We start from the raw sequence: 26,101 nt of genomic DNA, 5'->3' as shown, positions 1-26,101 counted from the left end.
AAATTGTCTGTTTCTTCTGAGACTTTATCCAAGGTTGCCAATTATATTGTACTGGCATGATCTAGTGTGACATTGTCCATTAACATAATAGTTTGATGTTGCCATATAATCACACTAGTTCCCCTGATCCAAAATAGTATGGTCCTGATTCTGATTTCGCAAAAGTTTTCTGTCAGTATGACTCCACTGATTCCAGCAGAGTTACTCCCAATTTATGTCATGAAGTAACATCACAATCAGGCCCATATACTCAAGATAAGCCTGGCTGAGGATATAATTAGTGACATGAAATTACACAACTCGATAAGAATGCTGAAAATGAGCATGCCACACCTTTTGGATACTTCTACAAAGCAGCTGGTTTCTGGGGACATAAAAAGTTGCACATCTTAGGTTGTCTACCATTTTTTTCATGACCACCCCATAAAGCCTGTGCCTTCTAGGTAGCTCCTATTTCTGTATGATGATTGGGTTGGCTGTACCTTACTAATGCAACCTGTCTTGTTAGCTCATCTTCCGATAATCCGAGTCATTGGAAGGGGCCCTTCTGTTTACCAAGAGGAAGGAACAGTCAGTGGTGTTCATTTATATTTGGATTTGAGCCAGCCAAGCCACCTGTAAAATAATTTTTCTAAGTAAAGAGGTTTTCTGTGCATGGCTAAGTACTTGTCTATTGACTGTGATATCTAGCCATTGGGTATGCAAACTTGTAGATATAGTAAATTCTATTTGCTCAGTGTCTTCAGCCAAAGAAGGTACCTTCTAAATCCCAAGACCTTGATTACAGTGATGGCTTGGGGCAGTAGCAGTACAGTGCTGTTATGAGCCATGAGTGAACTTTGGCCTTGGGGAGACTAGCCCTCAACTCAGTCCACTCTTTCTGCCTGAGGTCCTATCACTTTTACCACCCCTTCCCTAGCTGAAATCCAGAACTATTGCTCCACCTCCACCCCTTGTGTTTCCTGAACACTTCCAGCCCTGGAGCACTGGGCAGACAGAGTGTGGCTCCCAGCCCTGAAACTCTGGGCAGCTGGCATGGCCCCCAGTCCCATAGAGCTGGAAGAAAAGGTGGGCAGCTCCCAGGCCCTCGCATCTCCTGCTTCTATCCTCTAAACACACGGTTAGCAGTCCTAGAACTGGGTGGCTCTAGCCAACCAACATTCCTCACAAACTTCCCAGAAGAGGAGCAGTCTGCCCAGACTGGGGCAAAATGGGAAGCAACAAGCAGGAGGTGGCCTCAGGAGAACTATGGGTGAGGAGTTGTTTGGAGGGTCATAGCCTTCCACAGCTTATGATGCATGCTGCTCATGAGAACTGGCTGCCATGCAGGTGTTCCCACAAGGAACTTTTGTCAAACACCAGGGGCCACATTATCCCCTCTTATGGTAAAACATAGACATTTCCCACCTTCATATCCCCTTCCATGGCTTTTACTATAAGAGAAGTTGTATCTTCCCTTGCTCCCCCATAGTGTGGTCACTTCTGGGAGGGCCAAGCTGTGTCCATACATGCATGGAAAGAGCCACAAAGCCTGCTCCCATGTGTGCTAAATCCCAGGGCTCCACACAGAGACCAGAGACATCCATGTGGATGCCTTGTGCTCACCAATTCTTGCCACTGGTCATCCCTTTCATTGCTTTCTGGCCACAATAGCTGCAAAAACTCTAAAGAAAAGATGATACAGACACTGATTTAAGCAACTCCTGCAAAGAGGACTGAATAAATGGCATTATGAGTATATATTGCAATATCCCCCTTCTGAGTACTTTTACTCTTCTTCCAGTTAACCAATCTTTGGATAGAAATGTTCATTACAAGTAGTATAAACCTGAAGGCACTTCAGCTGGATAAAGGGTTAAGCTTTTGTTGATGCCAGTTGTACTGTCTCCTCAATTGTAGAACATGGATGTTGGGCTCATTATCTGAGGCACATTTGGTATCATATAGAATTTATTTCTTTTCAATGTTAATACTCAGAATACTTGAAAATTTGGCCACAGCAACATTTTATTAGGAACTACAAAAATCCAATTTCTATTTTAATATGATTTTACATTAATTATTTTTGTTTTGGTTTAAATAATTTTAAATGGTCTTTCCTCCATTCTTTCCATTTTACTTCCTCTAATATTTGATATGGAATCTCACCAGTGTGACAAGCATCCCATAGAATTATAATACTACTTATTACCAATTATTTGAAATTACACCTCACTAAAACTAAGAATTATTAATTTCTGCTTCTGCTTTTCTTTGCTCTTAGGGATAGTGCATTGGAGAAGGCCCTGTAGACATGTCTTTCAATGGCTGAAGCTCTTCACTCAATACAAATGCATAATGAGCATACTTACACCTCGGGCCATATGCTGGCCTTGCTCACATTGAAAATACTTTACACTTGATTAAGTGTTTATGTTTATGTGAAGACTTGAAACAACCTGATCAGGTGAGAAAGAAATGGTCAGCAAGACAGAACAACAATGAGACTTATGGAAGCAGGTATTTGTTCATGGAAATTGTGTGAGAAAAGTATAATCAAATCTTTGCTTTCTTCTTTCATCCTCATCTCCCTTCACCTTTCCTGATATATAGTCTCAAGTGAGATCGAAATCCAGGCCAGAGAGCTGCCAGAGCCCAGTATCATGTATGAAGAATCACTGTATGGTCATGATATTCATGTTTATTACACCTCAAAAGAATGCTCTATTGGTTCCCCCACACCTGCTGTGAAATCTTGTCTACACATAGAAGTATTCCCATGGTAGCTATGTTGGTTGGGGGTATGAAAAAAATCACACCCTAAGTCTGGGTGTACACTTGCCATGGAAGACTGAACACTTAGGTTTGATCTTCTGGGGTGTTGTTGCACACTTTCTGGAGTCAATGTTGACTCTGGAACTCCTTGTGAGCTGCAAAGATTAAAGAATGCCAACAGGAGGAGAGCTCCCATCAACATTCTGCAGTGAGGACAGGGACGAAAAGTGACAGCTGCAAAATCGATTTTTGGTACGCAATTGGCGTTACTAAAATTGCATAGCAGCCGTCGATATTCAAGGTAAGTGTAGACCCAACCTAACCAACAGAGCTATGCCAGCACAAGCTCTAATGTAGATTCATTTGTGCTGACAAAAAGTGCTTTTGCCACTATAGCTTATTTTGATGGAAGAATTAGTATAAGTTATAGACGCAAAAGAACTCTTGCTGGTATAAGCTTCATCTACCCAAGAAAGGTTTGCCAGTACAGCGATACCTGTATCACTACACAAAGAAACACTTGCTAGTGTTGTAGACAAAACTTTACAGAATAAAAAGCAAACTAGTAAGAAAAGGAAATCTGAAACAGATCAACAACTCAGTGTGCACAGTCCTGCCCAGGAGCAAAACCCCACTGATGCAGACTGTCATCTAGTGTTCTGGTCAGAGAAATTTGTGCCAGAAAACTAGTCATCAGTATCTAGTCATATCAGAACTTTGAGCCTCGCAGGATTAGCCCACGTAACTGTCAGCTGTGCCTCATTACTCATTTTAGACCCAAATTTACTGCTGTCCCACACAAACCTGCTGTTATCCCACTTTTCATTACAGTATTGCTTTTGGCATGGAAATATGGAATCAGGAAACTGAAGTTATGGGTAGTGCTATTTACCTTAAAGAAACTAACATTAAACATCAATTTAAGCTTCCTCACTACTTTTTTAGGTGTGTGCTTCATTTTGCAGCTGTCCTAAATTTTGAAAGCCTTTGTTCCATGTTTAGGACTTGTATTTTGAGAGCAATGCCAGAGATGGACTCATCAGAATAGGAGAAAATGGATTGTTTTCATTTGTTTAGTGTACCTAGTTTAATGTGCTTTGTATAGTAGAGCACAATCAAGAAATCATCTAACGTCTGTGCTTTGCAGAAGATTTCAGGGTCTCTGAGTCATAGGATGGGGCTTTTGGGGTCAATGATGCTGCGGGTCTACTATAATGAGGTCTATTATAATAGTAATTGAAAGGAACCAAGAAGGAGACATTCAGACTTTGATCCAAATTAGATTTGGGCAAGGATTTCAGGGTCAGATTCAAGATGGAATTTGTGGTTGGGTTCAGGTTTGAATCCATAACTCTGGTATTGCATGAGGTATTCTGGTGAGATTTGTGTTGGAAGCCTCCCAAATTCACCTCTTATTGTGGATTATTTTTATTGTAAATATTTTTGTATAGCCCTAGAATTTTCCAAGCTCACTGCCAGATTGATGCATGTGCCAAATTCATGCATAGATGAACTAGGATATGCTTGGGGCACAGAGGTGAAAGGGGTTAGTTTTATTTTGTTTAACCAAGACAGATTTACTGGCAACCACAAAGAACTTCACTGATTTGAGTGAGTGGTTGTGTCACCTGGTGTACCAGGTCACATCACCACTCAAAATTTGGTCTACCAATACCGCCAGCATATTGTGACTCCTTGTGCAAGATCACAACACCATTTACACAAGAGAGTGAAGTTACTTCAGTATGCACACAAATCTGTGCTAGCAGAAGAGCTGGGAGAAATTGTCCTAACACGGGACTGAGATTCATTTTGCTATTCCCAGCAAAGCCAGAGAGCAGATGGAAGTGGATGAAGAAACCACTTCCTTCTCCAACAGCAATTCATGAACAGGTTGGGATGGGAATTTATTACTATGGCATGGAACATCACTGAAGTGTGTTTTCCGTCTTTTTGTCAATTTATTGACTGTTATTTGTATTACAGTGTAGAGGCCCAGGAGAGTATATTTTCCAAGAGCCCAGAGATAGGTTAATCTCTCCCCAGTTCAGCTACTTGTATGTATTAAAACAGCTCTGAACACAAAGAACAAAAGTGAGATTATGGACCAGGATTAGAACTTTACACTTCATCTGCTCATCGGAAGGAGGCTTCCAATCTTCTTTTTTCTACTACATTCCCTTACTGAATTCTGTCCTGTGGAGACCTTACAACATTTTGGTCTTACTTGGGACAAGAGAGCAGTTAGCTCATTCTGCCACATTTAAAACTCAGACCTCACGAGTTCTCAGTGTAGGACTCTGAAGTAGTAGGTCTGAAGTTCATCTGAACCTAGCAAAACATAAGTTCTCAGCTGGTGAAAGGGCCTCCTAGTTTGGGTTAGGTTTTTGATTGCCCTAGTGTAATCTAGACTTAGGGCAAGATGACTTTTCCAGTGAAAATCTTTACAGTTTCCATTGCATGAACTTCCCTGGAGAAACAATAGTTTAAATCTAGGAGAAAAGTGTATTGAAAAATTCCAGAAAAGGAAATCAGCATCCTCTTCATGCCCCAGTTAGAAAGTTCTAATGGGTTTGCTTTGCGATTGTAAAATCTCTAGAATAACAACCATCTTTTTCTTGTGTTTGCACAACAACTAGCACAGTGGCATCCTGGCACATGGTCAGTGCTGCTAGATGCTGCAATACTACAACCAAGAAATAATAAACACAGCTTTGTTCTCCTGGCCTCTGTCTCAGGAGTAGTTTCAAATCAGAGGTTTACTCACTCCATTTTTATCTTTTTAAGGTATTTTATCTTTTGAAAGCATTTTGAAACTGAAAATCAATGTGCAAGTGCTAACACATGGTTGGGGGTTGGAGAAATAGTAATGATCAAGGGGAAAAAAGAAATATATTAAAAGTTACATATTTTAGAGCAAAAACAACAAAAACCGAGCGACATTAAGCTCTCCAGTGGTCTACTCAAGAACAGATCTCAGATAGATTCCTTGCCAGAAGTGTGATTTTTCCCAGGGGAGGGTATGACAAAGGCAGACACATGTGACCATTTTTCCTCATGTTTTATGCGATAGTTTCAGAACACACAGTTCTCTTTACTTGCATGGAGCTGTGTATGCATCTGAAAATACCTTTGTTAGATGAGCATGTGTGGTTTTCTCCTTGCACTTATCTCCATGCTCACTGAGCTGGAATACACCTCATCCCCAGCTGTGTATTTACTCTCACACACAATTGATTTGCTTTTTTCTTTTTCCTGCTGAAACTGTGCTTATTAAGTCATCCTCAGGACATCTCTTATCACATGTTCCAGGTCTCTTTTCAACTTTGCCACAGCTGCTTGGTATATTTTATTTTCCATTAATTGATTTTTTTGGCGCTTACTCTTTTGAAATGCTTTTTAGGTAATAGTTAATTCCTGCCATTAAAGAGTATGTTGCCTTCCATGAAAGGTCATCAGAAACAATTTCATTTAGCCCAACCAAATGGGGTCTATCGCAGAGGCATGCAGAAGGTACTTTAACTACATGGGTCTCAAGTATGGTGATGAACAAACCTCCACAAACATGGCGGTTCAATTTATAAAAGCCTCATACACCAAGATTCTCCCTCCAAGTAGCTAAACCTCTTTCTTCTCATGATCATCATTCTTCATCCATTCCACCATTCCAGCATCGCCAGATGTCTCTCCCAGGACTTATTTGTTTAGGCTTCGAGTCTGATAATTGGGCTCCCTTGTACTGGAGGCCTGTTTCGAGGAGGGCGGAAGGAACGTGGGTCTCTTCAGAACTCTTTTTAACCACAGAAAGCTTCAGGACTGAGGTGGGCCAATCATTTGTTTCATTGGTCATTCAGTTAACTAACTTCTTCAGTATATTTCACCATGACATCTCCTTCAGTTTTGGGATTTTAACCCAGTTCATCAAAATAAATGGATTTTCAGTAATCCCAGAAAGTTGCTAACTTTAGGCTCTGATGAGTCTCCAAGAAAAAGAGCTCCCAGACAAAAGGACCCCTCCTCAAAAAGAACCCAACCTCCTGCACTGTCAAAATGAACAAGTCCAGCCATCATACAGTGAATATGCAGATTTGCAGTAGCAAGTGCTTTACAACCACTCTCATATAATCTGGTGTGAAGCCATCTACGTACATCCCCCACAATCCATAACAAATGGGCTCTGCCTCTCATCTGTGTCAGCACAGAAAACACAGCAGTTTGTGCTGCAGGTTCAAGGATAAAGCCCTAGCCTGTGTTGTACCCACCAGAAGGTCTGCCCTCAGCAATGGAGCAAGTGAGCCATTCAGTGTCTCTAGACCAGTTTGCTTCATCATTTCTTTAGGAGGGTTTCTTGTTTTTTGGCAATATCAATCTCATTTTTGTTCTGGGCTCTTCTTTCATGCTCCTCAGTTGAGGAATAGCCAGAGAATTGAAGCTCTAAACCTCTGGTTTGCCCAGCGTAATACTAATCTAGAAGGCTCTCTCCTCCCCTACCCCAACCTTCAATAACAGAACAGCCAACTATACCCTGAGTCAAGTCCAAGAAATCCTCTGTTCATAAGGAGCTTTCAAGGCTAAACTGCCAGTCAGACAACATATGAAACAACAAGATTTGACTCTGACACACAGCAGTTCAAATAGAGCGTGTGAAGGTTCTCCCAGAAGTGGACATGACCCGTCGCAGCCTTTAGTGTCCTTCCCCAAGCACCATTTCAAGGCTGGTGAAAAAACCTCCAACACTAAGCAAAGGAAAGAAACCATTCTGCAGAGCATTTGAACGGGGAGGAAGTTTGATGATAAAAACCACACACCAGATGTGGCTTCCATGCCATAGTGCTGTTTTCTTTCAGCCACATTTTGGTCAAAGATGTCACTGGTTCTTTCTCCTGTAAAATATGAAACTCCATCTCCCTTCCAGAACATGAAAATCATTCAGGCACCAATGAGTGAGTCCATAGAACTGTTCTAGCTAACGATTAACCTTTAGCCCTCCTTCCCCTCATGCATTTGGATTAAAAGGGCATCCTGGAGAGCGGCAGCAGCAAAGATGAGTGATTTGCTTCCCATCACTAGAGACTAAGAGCTTTTCCAGTCGTGGGGTCCACTGATAAAGAGTTTGGAACCAGCACACCAGGCAGCGAGGGGAGTGAATTCACTCAACACTGCATTTTGTAACCAAACTTAACACAGGATGGTTGTTACCTTCACTCTGTTGTGGTCATTGATGCCAACAATGTTTGCATGGTGCAGCCTGCAGCTACTGACTTTTCAATGCATTCAGTTCCATACTCTTCTCTGTTCTGGGGAGTCTCCTCTAACTAGAGAGATTATAGTGCCGCCTTGTACTGAAGTCTAGTGGTTAGAGCAAAGTGCTAGAAGTCAGATATCTGAGAGTCTCTTCCTGACTCTGCCACCAATGCACTGTGTGTCCTTTGGTAAGTCACTTAACAACTCTGTGCTTTAGTTCCCCGCACTAGAAAATGATGAGAGCAGTGGCCACCTGAGAGGGGTTTTGAGAGTCTTCATTCATCAAGAGTTGTGAAGCCTGTTGAGATTCTTGGATGAAAAGATACTTCGGAAGGGTAAGGCACTCTGATTAATCTTCATGTTACCTAACCAGGGCTCACCAGCCAGTTCTCCCCTGGCTGCAGAAAAGATGAAGGGAGAGGAAAACTGTTTACACATGTTTCATCTCATATAGGCCTGATGCCGTTTAACTGTTTAAACAGAATCTCTGCAGTGATAGCTGGAACCGTGACTGTGTGATTCCTGGCGCCTGCGGCAGAGTGCCTCATGGCACATTAACCCAGTGAGCGCTCAGCAGAGAGAGCTGCTGCCTCACAGCAGCAGCATGTCCCACCTTGTTGTGCGCGGCTGGCGGATCAATTGGACTCTGGTGCTGGTGCTCGTGTATCTCTTTTACCTCCTCCTGGGGGCCATGGTGTTCCAGCTGCTGGAGAAGCAGGCGGAGGCCCAGTCTCGGGACCGATTCCAGTTAGAGAAACTCAAGTTCCTGCAGAACTACACATGCTTGGATAAGCAAGCGCTGGAGCAGTTTGTGCAGGTAAGAGGAGCAGGCTGCCCCAGTCTCAGGTGAAGGCTCAGTTTGGGTCAGGTGGGTTTATCCACTCTTCCTAAAGATACCTAGGTCTATTTGAGATCTGTGAAATTAACGAACTTGCTGCATAAGAAAGGCAGAGTCTGTGTGAGCTCCCTCCATGTCGCTCTGCCATTTCACCTTAGCTCTTCTTGCTTTTCCCATTGTGAGGCTCCCCAAACACATGCCTCTGCTGATGCAACTCAGCGCTGCCTCAGTGCTCCCCCTTTCCTAGACCTGTGCTTAGCTCAGCTCTCCAGTACTGCACTGGTGAACACTATTGAAAATATTAAGAAAGACAGTTCTGTCAGTGCACCTCAGCTCAGATCTATAACCTCTCTACGCTGCTCTGCCTAGACCCTGTCCTGCAGCACCGCTTGCTATTCAAGTGGATAAACATCCACAAAGTACCAGGCAAAGATGTGTAAATTCCACTTTTTTGTTCCCTCCAGTATTAATTTTAACTGGGTCTGTAGAGGTGAAAACATGTAAAGTGGGGTTTTAAACTCATTTACTTCATCCTTTAGAGAAACCAACCCAACATGTACTTGCATTTGGTCCAGTGTGTATTCTGAATAAATGAGTTTTAAACTTAAAACAGGTTAATGGTCAGTGACCATCTAAGGTTCCTGAGAGCCGGGCTTGTTGGTTGTAGCATGCGATAAGAATCCCTTGAATCAGTAAGATCTTCATGCTTGCAATTTCTGTAGCAGTTGACTAGGCACCTGTCCCGCTGCTGTGTCAGCAAGGCCATTGAACTACTCCAAACAGGATGCAAATTTACATTATACTCTTGGTCTGATGGATTTCCACAGATCAATTGCCAAATCGACAAACAGCCCAGGTACAATTAATGGACTTGATAGAACTGTGAAGTACAAATCACAAAGGTAGCAGGAAGTGAATGATTCTGACTGAACCTTGATCCATTAAGGCCATGCAATGATTAGTAATACTGCAGTACATTACTTGTTGATAGTGGTAATGATGGCAAAGGAGTGACGCTGAGTCCTGAGTCCAATTGGCATACCTCCATGGGGCTAATGTGCTAGTTAGTTCAGGTCCCAGTAACCTAGGAAGCTCTCTGGGGACCAAATTCTCTTGCCTTACATCAAAAGAACTTTATTACAAGTAAAGGTGAGGCACTGGCATCAATGAGAAGAATTTTGCCAGGCCTCTGGTTTTATTGAAGTTTCAACTGCTAGCTGTTCTGTCAAGAATAACAAGAAGTCTTGTGGCACCTTACAAACTAACAGATATTTTAGAACATAAGCTTTCGTGGGCAATGACCCGCTTCATCAGATGCATCTGATGAAGCAGATCTTTGCCCACGAAAGCTTATGCTCCAAAATATCTGTTAGTCTGTAAGGTGCCACAAAACTTCTTGTTGTTCTTGAAGCTACAGACTCAGGCGGCTACTTCTCTCATACTGTTCTGTCAAGAAACAGTAGAGGGCACCAAAGTACCAAACACTAGGTATCAGACACTACTCAAGGGATGCCTGTCTACCCAATCCAAAGTGTTGCTTTACTCTGAAAAGCGGCTGTATGAAGACATTATTGCGTCTCCATACTAAGTGTGCGTTGGTGACACAGATCCGTCTTGCTTGGTTTAGTTGTATAGTAAGTCTTTCTCAATCCCAGCCCTGTAACTATACCCCTGGAGTCTGCGAGTCATGTTAGCCTTCCTTCTGGCTCCTACCCTATTTCAAGTAATAATCCTTTGGCTTGAATTCCATTAACAAATGAGCCAATACTTTTGTTCCATATCTGTTAGCGGTGTTGCCTCTGCTGGGCTAGAAGGAAATACACTAAGAAGTGGGCCTGATTTGAATGGCCTAACATTGGGAAATTCACATCAAATTTTTTGACCTGAGCCAATCTCTGGTATAAATTGTATTTTATGTCAGAGCATGAAGTCAATTTGACTCTAGACACAGACAGGAAGCAGAACAGCTGAGAAAAGAGGAGCCATTTTTTACAGTCACTTTTCTGCTCATGCTCACAGTTCCAGCCAGTCATCAGATAACATCAAGCCTGACACAGAGGGCTAAAACCTTGGCTTGGGCTAAGAAGAATGCAGTGCATTTTGTAATGGGAAGGAATAAAAAAGTGGTATGTAACTCATCTTTTCCCCCTCCAGACTCCATGATAGGTGTGCAGGGCTAGTCAGGGTATGGAGGTGACAGCCCAGAGAGAGTGTTGATGGCTAGACAGATGTTCTCCCTAATCTTTTCCCTCTATGATCAGAATAAATGTTGTCATGAACCAAGGCATGTGCAAATGTGCACCCGAGGAGAAACACTAACCTAGCTGTGAGTGCTCTGCTAATCAGCTGGGTGGCACTGGACTTTCTCCTCAGCAGCTGCACAACTGCACAGCTTGCAGGGAACACTGTTCAAAAAGAGTTTTTAAGATACATTACATTTTCCTTCTGCACTTGTCACATGCAGCTTAGCAGAGATCACATCTCTGAGCATTTGCACGTGAAACTATAAAAAACAGAGGGTTGCTTCTTGGTGAGCTGTAGCTTGGAGCTGGGACTTGGAGCAGAGGTTCTTATAGGCATTCTGAGTGGCAAAAGGCTGAAATGCGTATCTCCGTGCAGTCTGAGATTTCATTTTTCTTCCCTCATTTGCACTTAAAAATGCAGCAGTAAATTTGGATAATTTGATTTGCCAAACTCCCAGAAGAGAGAAACGTGAATGGCACGAGTGGAATGGAACATGGCCAGATGCACAGTAGTCTTAACTGGTGGGTATCACACTCTTTGCAGGTTACCAGATGCTGTTGGAATGGTGACTAAAAGAATAATGTAAGGCATTCAACCCCAAGCAACCACAAGTTATGGTATCATTCAATGTGTATCACAAGCTCTGAAGCTATTGTCCCCAGCAGTAGTCAAGGCTTTGGGCTTTGAAAGATCTTTGGTGCTGATCTCATGGTTGTTGGGCCAACTGAAACTGAGATGGCTTTAGGGGAAGCACGCTCAGCCCCTGCAGATCTTGTGTTACTCAGAATCAGCCCGTGCTGCTGGTTAAGGGCTAGGATGCTGGGTGTACAAATGAGTCTCATTCATTCACTTGCTGAAAAGATGAGGGTGCTCAAAAGTGCTGAGAGGAAAATAAAACAGATTTCCTCCTCCCCAAGTCCAACATCTGCCACTGATCTATGGAGGGAATATTACAGCAGCCAAGCAACACTCTATTCACCCAAAGGCATATAATTACGTATAAGGACCCAGGGATCACAAATTGAATATGATCCAAAAATGTGCTGCAGTTGAAAAAAAAAGAATAATATTTTGCAGTGGTTGTGTTGTGTGTAAGACACAGGCAGGGATGCCAACAGGGGAAGGGGCAAAGGGGGCAACTGGCCCAGACCTGGTGTTACAAGAGGGCCCAGAGCACCAGCTAGCACCACTGCTACTGCAGCAAGTTGGCAGCTGGAGGCCTGAGCTCCTTAAATCCCTGCTGCGGCACCGCATGGTGCATTCTGGGGAGCAGTGAGGGCTGGGGGTGAGGGGCGCACACCATGGTCCAGGCAGCACTGAGGGCTAACTGCACCCTGTGCCACCCCTTCTGCTTGAGGCTCCACCCCTTCTGGGGCATGAGTCATTCCTGGTGAGGCTGTCGGCCCCGCTGGACACAGGTGGTAGCTGTTTCATCCTGTTCAGCACTGGTGAGCCCTCAGCTACGGTGCTGTGTCCAAGTCTGAGCACCACACTTTAGGAAAGATGTGGACAAATTGGAGAGTCCAGAAGAGAGTGACAAACTTATAAAAGCAACGAAGGGTCCTGTGGCACCTTACAGACTAACAGAAAAGTTTTGAGCATGAGCTTTCGTGAGCACAGACTCACTTCATCAGATGCTGACCAGCAGACCAGCATCTGATGAAGTGAGTCTGTGCTCACAAAAGCTCATGCTCAAAATTTTTCTGTTAGTCTATAAGGTGCCACAGGACCCCTTGTTGCTGTTACAGATCCAGACCAACATGGCTACCCCTCCGAAACTTATAAAAGAAAACCTGACCTGTGGAGAAAAGTTAGATAAATGGTGATGATTAATCTTGAGATAGGAAGTTCATGGAGGGCCCTGATAATAGTCTTCAAATATGTTAAGGGCTTTTATAAAGATGACCATGATCAATTTTTCTGTGTGTCCAGTGAGAGTCAGACAAGAAGCAATGGGCAATCTGCAGCAAGGGAGATTTAGGCTAGATATTAGGGAAACCTTTGTAAGTATAAGCTTCCAAGGGAGGTTGTAGAATCCCTATTATTACAGGTTTTTAATAACAGGTTAGACAAACATCTGCCGGAAAAGGTCTAGGTGTCGTTGATCTTGAGCAGCGCAGATAGATAGACCAGATAAATTATTGAGGTCTCTTCCAGCCCTAGGGTTCTATGATTTTTGCCAGACAAGTAAAATATTTCACATTACAACTGAATTTGGGGAGCTGCACTCCCTTTGCCCACATTGACTTTGGCCCCCTGCAACACCCAGCAAATGAGAGGAGTCTCAAGCAGCAGAGAATGTCTCATTAGTGTACTCCCAAACTGTCAGAGAGAAAGGAAATGTCTGGAGATGATTGCTGGAGAAACCAAGAAGCTATAGCTTAAACACAAAACTTGCCCTCACGATATAGAGGTGCGCCAGCCACTCCACGCCCCCTCCACTCACACACACACATGCATAATTCACACATCAGTTTGGGTTGAGATGGGGACTGGGAGTGAAGGAAGAAAGAGGAACAGCTTTTGTTTTTGTGGCATAACATCACATTGTTTCCCTAATTCAAGTACTTTACATGCCCCCTGAGTTCTCATCCCTTCTCCTCCGATAAGTTCCTGAAATGTTCCTGCTTGGGTATGCTTGCTATCCTCTAAGCTTTACTCCTCAGTCCTCTGGTGAGCCACTGAGAAACTTTTATCAAGTCTTTCTGGTCAAACTCTAGCCTGTCTGGAGCCTCCATTGTTTATTGTATGTCTAAGTTTGATTAAAACATCCAACACCACCACCTGTCCATCCTTTTAACTGACAACCTCTTTCTCATGAGCCTGTACATGTTGCTCACCTGTGTGGTCTTGGGCTCTTCTTCTGCTTCAGGTTATCCTAGAAGCATGGGAAAAAGGGGTCAACCCAGAGGGAAACTCTACCAACCCCAGCAACTGGGACTTCAGCAACTCCTTCTTCTTTGCGGGAACTGTTGTCACAACTATAGGTGAGGTAATCCCTTTTCCTGTTAAGCTCTTTCTCTATCAATAGATGCTCCCAACAACTGTCCTGTGAAAGATTGAACCACTAGTGACTGCTGAATAGGCTAGACCTGTCAGCAGAGTCTATATCAGTGTGGGGCATATTTAAAAGGCCACATTTTTAGTTATTATCCAGTGCTGCACATTCATATTGCACACCCAGCTTATTGCACCTTCAAAAGTGGGCACTATTTTACACCTCCAAAGCCTTTGTTTTTAAGGTTTGTATATGCAGGTTGGGTGAGTGTTCTGTATGTGTAAGACAGGTACTAGATCTGCTTGTGCAAACTAAGTTGCATTTCTCACAAAATTGAAGACCTGGGTGGATAAATGTGGAAGGATAAAAGCATCTTTAAATAGTCAGAGTGTTCTTTGGATAGTGATGATGATTTGGGGCCCAGTGAACAGCTGTGACGTTTTCTTCAGCCTGAATTCTGTTTGGAAAGGTGTGGAGAAGCATCCAGACCCCTGGGCCTTAATGGAACTGAACTAAAATGAGTTTCCAAACCTTTGGAGGCTCTCCAATGGCCAATAGACTGACTGAATTGCCTTTTAATGTAATTGTTCCTTTTTTTGTCTCTTTCACTGCAGGTTACGGTAACTTGGCCCCCAGTACAGTGGCTGGACAGGTGTTCTGTGTGTTTTATGCCTTGTTTGGGGTACCGCTTAACCTGGCCTTTCTCAATCAGCTGGGGAAAGGACTCAACGCACACCTGATCACTCTCGAGAGATGGGTGCACAAGCCAGGCCGTGCACGGGTATAGTGTCCATTTATCATGGGTCCTCTTCTGTTTTAAAGCTACTTGGCTTTCTCAGACAGGTGGCACCGTAGGCTACACTGCTGCTTATTTGTGTATATCTCCTGGGACATAATAATCACAAGTCCTCTGTGTAGCAGGAAAGTGACATGTTGCATTTATGGATGATGATTTGGAAGTACTTTGCTCATCTGAAGAAAATGGTCTTTGCCTGTGATACAGCCCTGATTTGCCAAAACCTGTTAACATGGTCTTAACTTTGAGCATGGGCCCATTCCCAGTGGCTTTGACGTACTACAGCATGTACCTAAGTGCTGTACTGAATCAGGACTTTACTAGTTTTAAACACAGAGTTAGGAACACCTCGGGAATGGAGGTTGTTCTTAGCTCTGAAATTTTCTTAACTTTGAATGGTTCTCTTTTAAAAGTATACAACTGACAATTCACTCAATACATCTTTGAAATTTTACTATGCAGGAAAAAATGCTGTTTTCCCTTTTTTAGTAGTTTACATTTAACACAGTGTGGCACTGTATATGCTCGTTCTCTCTCTCTCTCTCTACTGCTGCTGCTGCCTGACTGCATATTTCTGGTTTCAAATGAGGTGGGTGGTTGACCAATCAGTTCATAATTCTGGTGTTCTTAACTCTAAGATTCTACTGTATGCCAGGAGGTTCATTTGTTACTGGTCTGTTCTAATCTGATATCCCTTCACCAGTCGGCCCAGCGCCTCCACACTTAATTTGTTTCACTCTGTTAGTCTCTTTCGGAATGAGCTTACCATGGGTAAGATCCATCAGTAGCTCGTGTTGTCTGAGTCATCCCAAATTTTGAAAAACAAGGTAAAATGGATAAAATCTATTTCTGCATAAAGGTTCAGTGACTGGCCCCTGAAACCTGAAAAGAACGATTCTTCTTCACGAGATTGCTCATGTCCATTCCAGTAGGAGTGTGTGCATGCTGTGTGCAGTCGTTGGACCACTTCACTCGTTGGATGTTAGAAGCGCATTAGCTTCACATGAAATTCTTTCATAAGTCACAACTTTTTATGGCTGTCACTGAATGGGTTAAGGGACAGCCTGTTTCTTCCCAGTCATGAATCATATTGTATATATGGACATATTATGAGCTAGTGAACGTTCCCCCCCGCCCGTCTGTTGATGGCACAGTCCATGGGGGCACAAGCATCATCATCAGCCTTTATTGAAGGTCTTGGTGCAGGTTATCTCCAGGGTGACAATGTGGTCCTCAGTGCACACCTTCACTGCTCACTACACTATCACACCTCTGTCTAGAGAAGATGCAGCATTCAGTAGAGCAGTCCTGCAGTCAGTGACCTCTTGAATTCTGACCCCTCTATTGGGATCACTGCTTGGAAGTCACCTGTCAGACTGGACATGAGCAATCACTTGAAGGGAAAAAAAACCAAATACTTACCTCTCATAACGGTTGTTCTTTGAGAGGTGTTGCTCATGTCCATTCTGAACCCCACCCGCCTCCCCCCTTTCGGAATTGCCAGCTGGAAGAAACTGAGCAGGGGGAGGGCCAGCTGTTGCATATATTCACCGGCATACGGGCATCACTCCATGGGGCTCCACCCCTCAGCCCCATGGGTACTTCTAGGGGAAAAATCTCTAACAATCATGCACACAGTGCACACACATACCTAGCAGAATGGACATGGCAACACCTCCTGAAGAATAACAGTTATGAGAGGTATGTAATAATTTTTTAGCTAAGACTCTTCAATACCCTACTATGAATGAATGCCCCTTTGGGAAATCTACGGCCTATTCAAAGCTTTTGGCAAATCCTTCTTTTCTCAAAGTTGACTCTAGGTCTGTCTGTCTGTCTGGGCCACTCATCTCTAGGACCTGCTTTAACAACTCATTTGCTTCAGAAAATCACAGTCATTGTACCCTGTGAGCAGAAAACTTGGGTAACAAAAGCCACGCGTGACTTGGTGCACAGAAAACAAAATATTCTACCCATGGATGGAAAAAGAGGGAACACTGGTCACAATCCAGGAAAATAGGTTAGCTCTGCTCAAACAACTTTTCAAATTAGCATTAGGAAATTGATTATATTTTATATTTTCTAGCCATTCCTTGCTAGCCACATTCGCCCTCTTTCCCCTTCTCTCCCCACTGGTTTGTGTGATAAAGTTCTGACATCCCAGACTCCTGCACGAACATTTTTAAAAATGCATAAAGAATAGTAATACTTAGCTCTGTCTCTGTTCAGAACTGTTTGTTGACATTATGGTATTAATCCTCAGAACATCCTGGGAGATAGATTTTACAAAAGGGGAAAACTGAGGTAGAGACAATAAAGCCCACTCTTTCAGACCTGCTAATTCAGTAGTCATGACTGTGAATCCATTCAAGGTAAACTGACACAAAGAATAAGTCATGCATTGGTTCTAAGGTGATTGGCATCAATGGGAGTCTTTCAGTTCTCTTCAACTGACCCGTATCAGGACTTAAGTTACATGCCCAAATGGAGACAGAGTCAACATTAGAATTCAAGAGAACTTGACACCCAGACCCATTGTCAAACCACATTATTCTTCTATCAGTTACCCATATCTTAGTCGTTTGCATGTGTAACGAGTGCAGCCCCATATTTTGCAGGAGTAATTTAAACAGACACTATCGATTTTACCCAGAAAGCAGGTGTTGATATTAAGAGGACTACAAATTGACCTGATGCTGGCTGCTCTGTACTTGTCTACATTTAAACCAAAAAGAAGCAGGCAAACTGATTTCAGCTAAATTAATCCAAAACAATTTGGGGCTAAGCTATTGTAAACAGAGTTATAACTTCTAGAAAACAGAACTTATTAAGACAACATTGTCTGCCATTGACTGGATGATGGATTTTGTTTATTGTTGCTGGATTGTAGGAGATACAGTACCCACAGAACCTAGTACTCATCCCCTTCTATGAACTCCAGTCTGTCCTGGTTATATTCTCTTGCTATGAGATACAGAAGTACTTCTAGCAGTAAATTCATCATCAGTATTTCTAGCATTAAGTTTTCTAAAATTCATGAGCCGATGTCAAAAATTGCAAAAGTTCAAGAAAATAGTATATTATGGGTTCGTTTTTATTTGCCTTCTAGTTTCTGAGCCTTTGGGATGAGCTCAGAGTACATTTTCAAACATCTGTCTACAATAAACAGAACTAGAAATTATTTTTTGTTTTTAAATGAAGCTGAGATTTTCACATGACTTCAGGAGCTGGACCTTTAACTAAAACCATCAAATATACTGAGATGCCATTTTCCTCTTCTTCTACAGGTGGTGCAGACACTGTCATTGGTCCTCTTTCTGACTGCTGGGACCTTGCTCTTTCTAGTGTTCCCACCGATGATCTTCAGTTATGTTGAAGGGTGGAGTTACGGAGAAGGCTTCTACTTCACATTCATCACCCTCAGCACCATTGGATTTGGAGACTATGTAGTAGGTAATGAAGAGGTTGGGGTTGGATGAACTTTATAGGCCTGTGTTCTTAGACCATTGTCAACTGGGAATAACTCTACAGAAGTTCTTGAGTTACACTAGTGCAAGTATGGCATTCATGTGCTCAGAATCTGACCCTATATTTCTACTGAGACTGCCAACAAGATGACTAAGTTTTCACCAGTTGCGGTGAGGTATATGAAAACTTCTCCATTTATAACTAAACTAAGACTCCCAAATTCATTTCAGCTCACTGAACACTGATGAGATGGCAACTGTTCCCAGCCTGGTTTAGAGTGAGCAACAGACATAGAGGTGAGAGCCTCTATAGCCCATTAGTAATCCTCTCAGCCATCCAGAACCAATTAGTGTCACTCACGTCTGAAATGCTTAGAAACGCTTAGAAATATTTCTTAGGAATCAGGCCATGTCTAATACTGAACTGATGGGAGTAGTAATTACAGGCTGAATACTAGAAGCAAGCAGAGGTCCTTGTAAGACGATGTATCAAATGGCAGCATTAGGGTCACTGTCAGATAGGAGGCTTTTCACAGAATCATAGACTCCTAGGGCTGGAAGGAACCTTCGGAGGTCATCTAGTTCAGCCCCCTGCCTGAAGCAGGGTCAACCTCAACTAAACCATCCCATCCAGGACTTTATCAAGCTGGGACTTACAAACCTCTAGGGATGGAGAGTCTACCACCTCTCTAGGGAAAGCATTCCAGTACTTCATCACTCTCCCAGTAAAATGGATTTTCCCAATATCCAACCTACACCTCTCCCTCTGTAACTTGAAACTATTGCTCCTTGTTCTGCCACCTGTCACTACTGAGAACAGCCTCTCCATCCTCTTTAGAACCCCCCTTCAAGAAGCTGAAGGCTGCTATCAAATTGCCACCCACTCTTCCCTTTTGCAAATTAAATAAGCCCAAATCCCTCAGCCTCTCCTCATAGGTCATGTGCTACAGCCCCCTAATCATTTTCATTGCCCTCTGCTGGGCCCACTTCAGTGCATCCACATCCTTTCTATACTGGGGGGCCCAGCACTGGATGTGATACTCCAGATGAAGCCTTGCTAGTGCCATATAGAGGGGAACAAAAACTTCTCTAGATCTGCTGGAAATATTCTTCCTAATTCACCCCAGCATGCCATTAGCCTGCTTGGCTACAAGGTCACATTGTTGACTCATATCCAGCCTCTCATCCACCATAATCCCCAGATCCTTTTTCTGCTGCGTTGCTAGCCACTCAGCACCGAGTCTATAACAATTCTTGGAATTCTTTCATCCCAAGTGCAGGACTCTGCACTTGTCCTTGTTGAACCTCCATCAGATTTCTTTTGGCCCAATCCTCCAATTTATCTAGGTCACTCTGGACCTCAACCCTACCCTTCAACATATCTATCTGTCCCCCTAGCTTAGTATGCTTTTTCTGAACCCTCTCCCTTACACACTATACTTAACAAAGCATAGAATATCCATATGAGTAGAAGGAACAATAGGTTCTGTCACCTTCTCTGGGATTTATCCATTTTGTTTGAGCATTGAGAGTGCCTCACTGGCGGAATGTCTTACTGTGACACTGTGATCAGTGATACATTTGGCCCTCTGAGTCTAAGCTAAGTTGCTGATGGGGGTACTGACTGCACTGCTTAGTTGGTGCACTGACCATTCATTCTCAAAAACTGCTGTATGGGCATTAGTGACTCCCCTCAGCCCCCCCATACACACATTATGCAAAATGGCATTAGTAATGTATTTAGCAAATTCCACCTGATCCTCTCTGTTCAGAGCTCAGGCATTGTGCATATTACAGAAATAACCCTGAGTGTAATGACCCTTGCTTGTGGCTAAAATAATGTTCTAACAAGTTGTAGACTAAAACATGCCTTTCTCATATGATTATAACATCGACATTTCCCATTAATGTGGGCTGGAGTGAATCCTTTTATGTAACCCTGGTTAAGATTAAACACCATAGCTACATGGTTACACTACAGCAATCTGCTGACAGAAGTCACTGTCGGAAGGGATTTCCTGAAAAAACTCCTGTCGACACAGTGCACCCACACATAAAAGCCAATCAAAGGAAAGCTCCGCTCTGTTAACAGAACGACCAGACTGCCCAGCCACTCTCTTGACAAAACAGGCACCTGAAAGCATAGCAGACAGGGCTCCCCATGTCCTGTTGAGAGAAGGCTCCTTCCCTGCCCCCCAAGCTTCCACACCGCTTTTTTCTTCCTCATCTGGGAGATGCCGAAGGGTGTCAGTGAATGTGCCAACTTCTGTCAAGATACTGTTGACAAATCCCATTTTGTGTGTGGACACTCCACTTGTTTTGTTGACAAAACTGGGGGTTTGCCAGCAAAACTTGCTAGCGTACCCGTAGCCCATGTGTTAACTGAAATTTGATGAAAGTTCACAACTTGAAAGCATGGAGAGACTATAAGGGAAATGAATTAGTCACATCAGTTGCTTGTGCTGCTTTCTAGCTGTTTAGCAGGCATAATACAGCTGTCATGATATGGTTACCTGGGTTATGCAGAATATTTGAGGATGGAACCATGCTCTGTGCCACTCTTACTTCTTCTTGTTCAGTAGGAATTTCCTCCTCACTTTGTTGTGATGCACTTAAATAAAGCAGCAAGTTCCCAGGCTGCAGTTCTGTGTGGAAATGAGACCTTGAGATTTTTTTCCCACCTACTCTACTCTACACCAACCTCAGACAGTGATTTAAGTTACACTGTTGTAGTGGTTCAATGTAGATGCTATCTATAGGAGATATTCTTCCATCAGCATAAGTAATCCACCTCCCCAGGAGGTGGCAGCTAGGTCCATGGAAGAATTCTTCTTCTGTCTATATGGTGACTGAGGTTGGCTTAGCTATGCAGCTCAGGAGGTGTGGATTTTTTCATAGCAACACAGTTATGCCAACCTAATTTCTAGTGTAGTGTTGGCCAGAGCAAGAAAATAAATGAATCATTCTAGGATATGTTTCATATGTGGAATGTGTGTAGCTCACATGATCTCCTAGCAAACCAGGCATTCTTTGCAGGAGATTGTGTCTTGCTTGCTGTTGGCCTGTTGTTTTCCAGTCTCAGGGCTGCAATCTAATATGTGACGTTTCATGTTTTTTTTCAGGCACAGATCCTAACAAGCACTACATCTCGATGTACAGGAGCCTGGCAGCAATTTGGATTGTTTTTGGGTTGGCCTGGCTTGCTCTGGTCTTTAACCTGGGAGCTGACCTGATGGAAAAATTCCTTCAGCTGAAGTGGCACAAGCCTGGCACCACAGAAGAAGCCATTACCAAGATGGAGGATGACCCTGATCAACCCAGAATCCACATACCTAGCTGAGAGAGAGCACTATGGAAAGAACAAGGCTCCCCTGCTCCTACCTCATTCCCACCAAGCAAGCTTTCTGGGTAAGAGATTGCTGGATCTATACCACAAATTGCAGACCATCTCCAAAGGAGAAGATATTTTCAGAAAAAAGGAAAGCCCTTCATAGTGTAAAGGTGGCAGCCAAATAATTATCATTCCTCTGATTTCATCTTTATCTCCTGGAAATGAATTCTGTTGATCTCTGGCTTTCAGAAATCCACGGTGACTGCCTTGCAGCTAGGGTGGGAATACTTCATATTAAGGGAGCTAAGCTGAAAACTTTGGGTAGAAATCACCCTTCACTTCCAAACAGACAGAGTGAGAGAAACATCAGCAGTGGTGGCCACCTGTTTAACCACATTTGGTAAATGAAGTTTTTTCTGAAGCCTCTTGGCAGGCTTTGTCCTCTATGTTTGGGCATTGTGTTTCTGTTGTCCTCCAGCAGGGTTGAAAAGCTTTCACTAAAATGGTTCAGCAACATTATATCCCTTCCAGAGCTGTCTGCATTGTAAGAACATCTGAAATAAACAGATATCTGATACCAAATTCTGATCTCAGCCCATTTCCCAAGTCTCTTAACAACACCAGTCCATTGACCAGCGACTGCTGAAACAAGCAGACTTCCTTCTTTCCTGACAATTCAGAAATCCTTTGCTAGCGTGTGGTATCTGCTTTGGGCCCATTCATTTAGATGTTCTCATGGAGTATGTGAAGTCAGTACTGTCCATTCAGTCCTAAAGCAAAGCTGGCAGACTTCTCCCATTCTAAATTCTGCTCACTGTTACATGCATAGCATTAGTTGGTGAGAACAGGGAATCAGATTTTCTCACACTTGCTATCTACCAAGAGTAACAGCTCGTACATCAGTCAAGAAGGTGGAAAAGTGAAACAAAAGCCACACATGCCTAGAACAATCCTGTCACAGAAATGTGGAAATATGGGTCACATGTACAACAAACTTTATAAAATGATAAGCAACAACATCTTCTACAGATATGCTTGTAACCTTTATGACATATGATATTACTGTCTGTGACATGCTAATAATAATAATATATATTAACTTATTAACCCTTATAACATTTTATAAATGGAATCTTCCTGTACAATGTGCTCAAAATGTAATCTGACTGACAGACTTAACCAGCAGTGGCCCGTGATTTATTCATCACAGTTCATCATACCACAGTCTCTCAACTAGCAATTTGATATTTCACTGTGGGAAAGATTTCAATGAAATCTGCAGCAAGTTGTACTGCTGGAGAAGAAGTGCACAAGATGTGTAACTCATCCCACACATCTGCTCTGACGGATTCTGTTTTCAGAGAAGATTCACATCAAGGCTTGACCTTGCATCTTGCCTGGTACCTGTTTTCCCCACTGATGGTTAGAAACTGGAGTCTCCAGACTGGGTCCTTGAGTCTGAAATTCTGGGAAATAAGCGTGAACGGTTCCCAGTTGTTGGTCTTGCTCAGCAGCACCATAACACCACCAACCCATCCCACACTTCCTTTTCATCTTGCTACTGCCCACTTCACTGATTTTTCTTACTGTCTCCACTCACATAACCCTGATTCCCTTCTGTCCCCTTCACACAATCTTCTAAATGAGTACTAGAACCATTAGCTTTCTAGCCTCTGCCATCTGTCTCGTATCTCTGTGAGCTGGAACCTCTGTCTCATATCTCTGTGAGTTAGCTTGCTCTCCATATTTTTGCAAATCTCATCTGAAAATCTCTTACTTATATCCACTCTTTTCCCTCTTGTAGGCCAAATGTTCAAATGTAATCATTAGATGCTGTCTTTATATGGCTGTCTTTGTAATTTATATTATATTCTGCCTTGTATTATCCAGCTCTGTGAAACATTGTGGGCTGCAGTTATTATGAATGACATGATCAGGTCCCAAATAAAGTCGTACTGACTTGTGCATATGATCTGAATTCCATCCCACCTCTCCTGTCTTCTACAACTTCCTGACCCAACCTAGTCAATACAAATGACAGCTGCTGTGCCATAAGCTAAAGGCAGGTGTACAAAATACCTTTCACTGTGCTGACTACCACAAAATGTGCCAAATGTGCAGACTAGGGATACACCGCATGCATTACATGTTGGGAGGTGCTCTGTCACTCTGTCTCTCCTCCAGCCTTCAGGCAGTTTGCAATCAAAGTCTCTGCTTCCTAAGCCTAGTCCTCCCAGCAGTGCATAGCTTCATTGCCTGCCTGGCTTTGCCAAATAGCAGCAGAGCAACACTGACAGACTGTCATCAGTTTCCAGTACTACTCATATGATTTTGAATAGAGCTTGGCAGCAAAACATTTTCCCATCTCACAATTATTTTGAAGAATTTGAAAATCTGTATCATCTCCACTTAGGACAAAAATGTTCATGATGTGGAAAAAACAAATTGGGCCAAAAGAAACATTTTGCTGCAATGAATTTTGAAATTGTTTCCTTTTTTCCACATTTCAATTACTCTTTGTTTGTCTAACTAGCTTAAAATTTTAATCAAACTGTCATTTCAAACCAAGACACTGGGATTATTTATTCTGAAAAACATCAAAGAAACATTTCAACAATTTCAAAACTTTTTTTTCAAAGTTTTTTCAAGTAATGAGATTCCTAAGAACAGACTTGTACTTTATAAGCAATTTTGGTTTTGATGCCTGTTTTTCTACACACAAAAAATGGTTCTTCAAAAAATGCCTTGCTGGCCCTTGTTTTGAATAGTAAAAGTGAAAGCAGCCAGAGACTTAGTGCATTCACAGGGCTGCTGCTGCTGCTGCTTTTGACAAAGCTCCGGGTAGCTGCAGGGATTCTGCAGCTGTCTGTCTGCAGACTCAGGAAGATACATTAGAGCTGTATCAGCTCACACTTCAAAGGTATTGTAACAGAGAGGAAGCCGTGCTAGTCTATACACTATCAAAACAAAAAGCAGTCAAGTAGCACTTTAAAGACTAGCAAAATAGTTTATTAGGTGAGCTTTCGTGGGATAGACCCATGCCTAATAAACTATTTTGCTAGTCTTTAAAGTGCTACTTGACTGATTTTTGTTTTCAAAGGTATTGATGATTCAAGGCTTCCTATGCCCACAAGGGGGAGAAGATTCCTGTTCACCAGAGTCCAGTGAATTTCTTAAGCTCTGGACAAGAGTATAGAGATCACAGAGATATCATAAAAGCTCTCCTGTTCAGGTTACATTGTGACTGTCATTTAAACCAGGGACAAAATACTTTTTAAATGTGTGAATAATAGTGCAATGCTTGGATGCAATATGAAGCTTGGGCAAGGTCAGAAGGGATGAGCGCTAGGGTACAACCTACTAGCTGAAGAAAATACAATGGTAGAAGCACGGAGATCTACAGCTTAAGAATACTATAGAGAGCCAGGCCAAGGATAATAATGGTATGGTCACTAGGAGCTGGGGACAGCAGGAAAAGAATCCATCTGCCGTTCCCTACAGTGGGGCTGACAGCCACCGCGGGCTCTAGGGCAAAGCTCTGCATCCCAGAAGTGGTGGGGCCAAGGGAATTCACCCTTAGTGCCACTGTGATCCCAGTGCTGGGCTCTCCACAGCAGCATCGAGCCGTGCCACAGCACTTCAAAGGGGCCTGAAGCTCTGGCTGCTGCCGCTACTGAAGCAGCAGCAGTGGCAGCAGCAGGAGTTCCAGACCCCCTTCAGAGGTGGGGACCTGGGGCAACTGCCCCCTTTGCCCACCCTGTCAGCAGGCCTGCTTCCCGATTCCTTTCCCAGCAGTGCAACCCCTGGAAAGGCTCAGCCCTGGGGCAGGGGAAGCAGTGCTCCTGAAATTCTGGAGCTGGTATTACACTACGTATAAACAGGGCTGCCCCAGAGAGCTGAACACTGTGGATACATGAGCAGGGAATGGTCAGCAACAGCCACTCCCTCCCCCCAGTGAGGCCACCAAGATGGCACCAGCCTTCTAACTAGCAAGCCCATCAGCCCACCCATCCCAAGAATCTTCCCCCAAACTGGCAACCTCTGCACCATCCCATCAGCACTTCCTGCCAGCACCAATGAACACCTGAGATTTTTTGCCAGAGCCCCAATCTCTTAATGTTGTGGCTTGTGGGATGTTAGGAAACTCGATGTGTTTTTTGCATCCTGAATGGAAGAAGGTTGAAAATACCAAACTTTGTGCACAGAAGGAATTTCATTTTAATTTGCTAATTGGTTTATGATTTATCAGTATTTTTAACTAGCCTCCAGAGGAGCTTTTGGAGTGAACATAAGCTTCCCCCCCACCCCACCTGCCCGTTCCTTCTAACACAGGAATACCCCATTTAGATTTATGTAGTTTTATATACTTATCATTAGCATACTTATTAAATGGCACAGGTACATGTCAGTACTCTTTATGCTTCATGGT

General features: G+C 43.2%; 1 protein-coding gene across 1 annotated transcript; it reads left to right on the top strand.

The window, feature by feature from the left end:
• Window positions 1-8,602: 8,602 nt before the first annotated feature.
• Window positions 8,603-22,424, top strand: KCNK16 (potassium two pore domain channel subfamily K member 16). Its single transcript, XM_074988559.1, has 5 exons — window positions 8,603-8,815; window positions 13,953-14,067; window positions 14,693-14,859; window positions 18,162-18,327; window positions 21,464-22,424. The coding sequence occupies exons 1-5, from the start codon at window positions 8,603-8,605 to the stop codon at window positions 21,679-21,681; spliced, it is 879 nt and encodes a 292-aa protein (XP_074844660.1). The 3' UTR covers window positions 21,682-22,424.
• The last annotated feature ends 3,677 nt before the right edge of the window (window positions 22,425-26,101 follow it).

Source organism: Carettochelys insculpta, chromosome 3, assembly GCF_033958435.1.
Source record: "Carettochelys insculpta isolate YL-2023 chromosome 3, ASM3395843v1, whole genome shotgun sequence".
Lineage (NCBI taxonomy): Eukaryota > Metazoa > Chordata > Testudines > Carettochelyidae > Carettochelys > Carettochelys insculpta.
The sequence above is the reverse complement of the archived record's forward strand: the minus strand, read 5'-3'. Positions and strand labels throughout refer to the sequence as shown.

Bases quoted from the DNA above. Each gene is read 5' to 3' on its own strand.
- KCNK16 (XM_074988559.1), top strand. From the start codon at position 8,603: ATGTCCCACCTTGTTGTGCGCGGCTGGCGGATCAATTGGACTCTGGTG. The intron at 14,860-18,161 runs GTATAGTGTCCA...CTTCTTCTACAG, and splicing joins ACAAGCCAGGCCGTGCACGG to GTGGTGCAGACACTGTCATT. The intron at 18,328-21,463 runs GTAATGAAGAGG...GTTTTTTTTCAG, and splicing joins ATTTGGAGACTATGTAGTAG to GCACAGATCCTAACAAGCAC.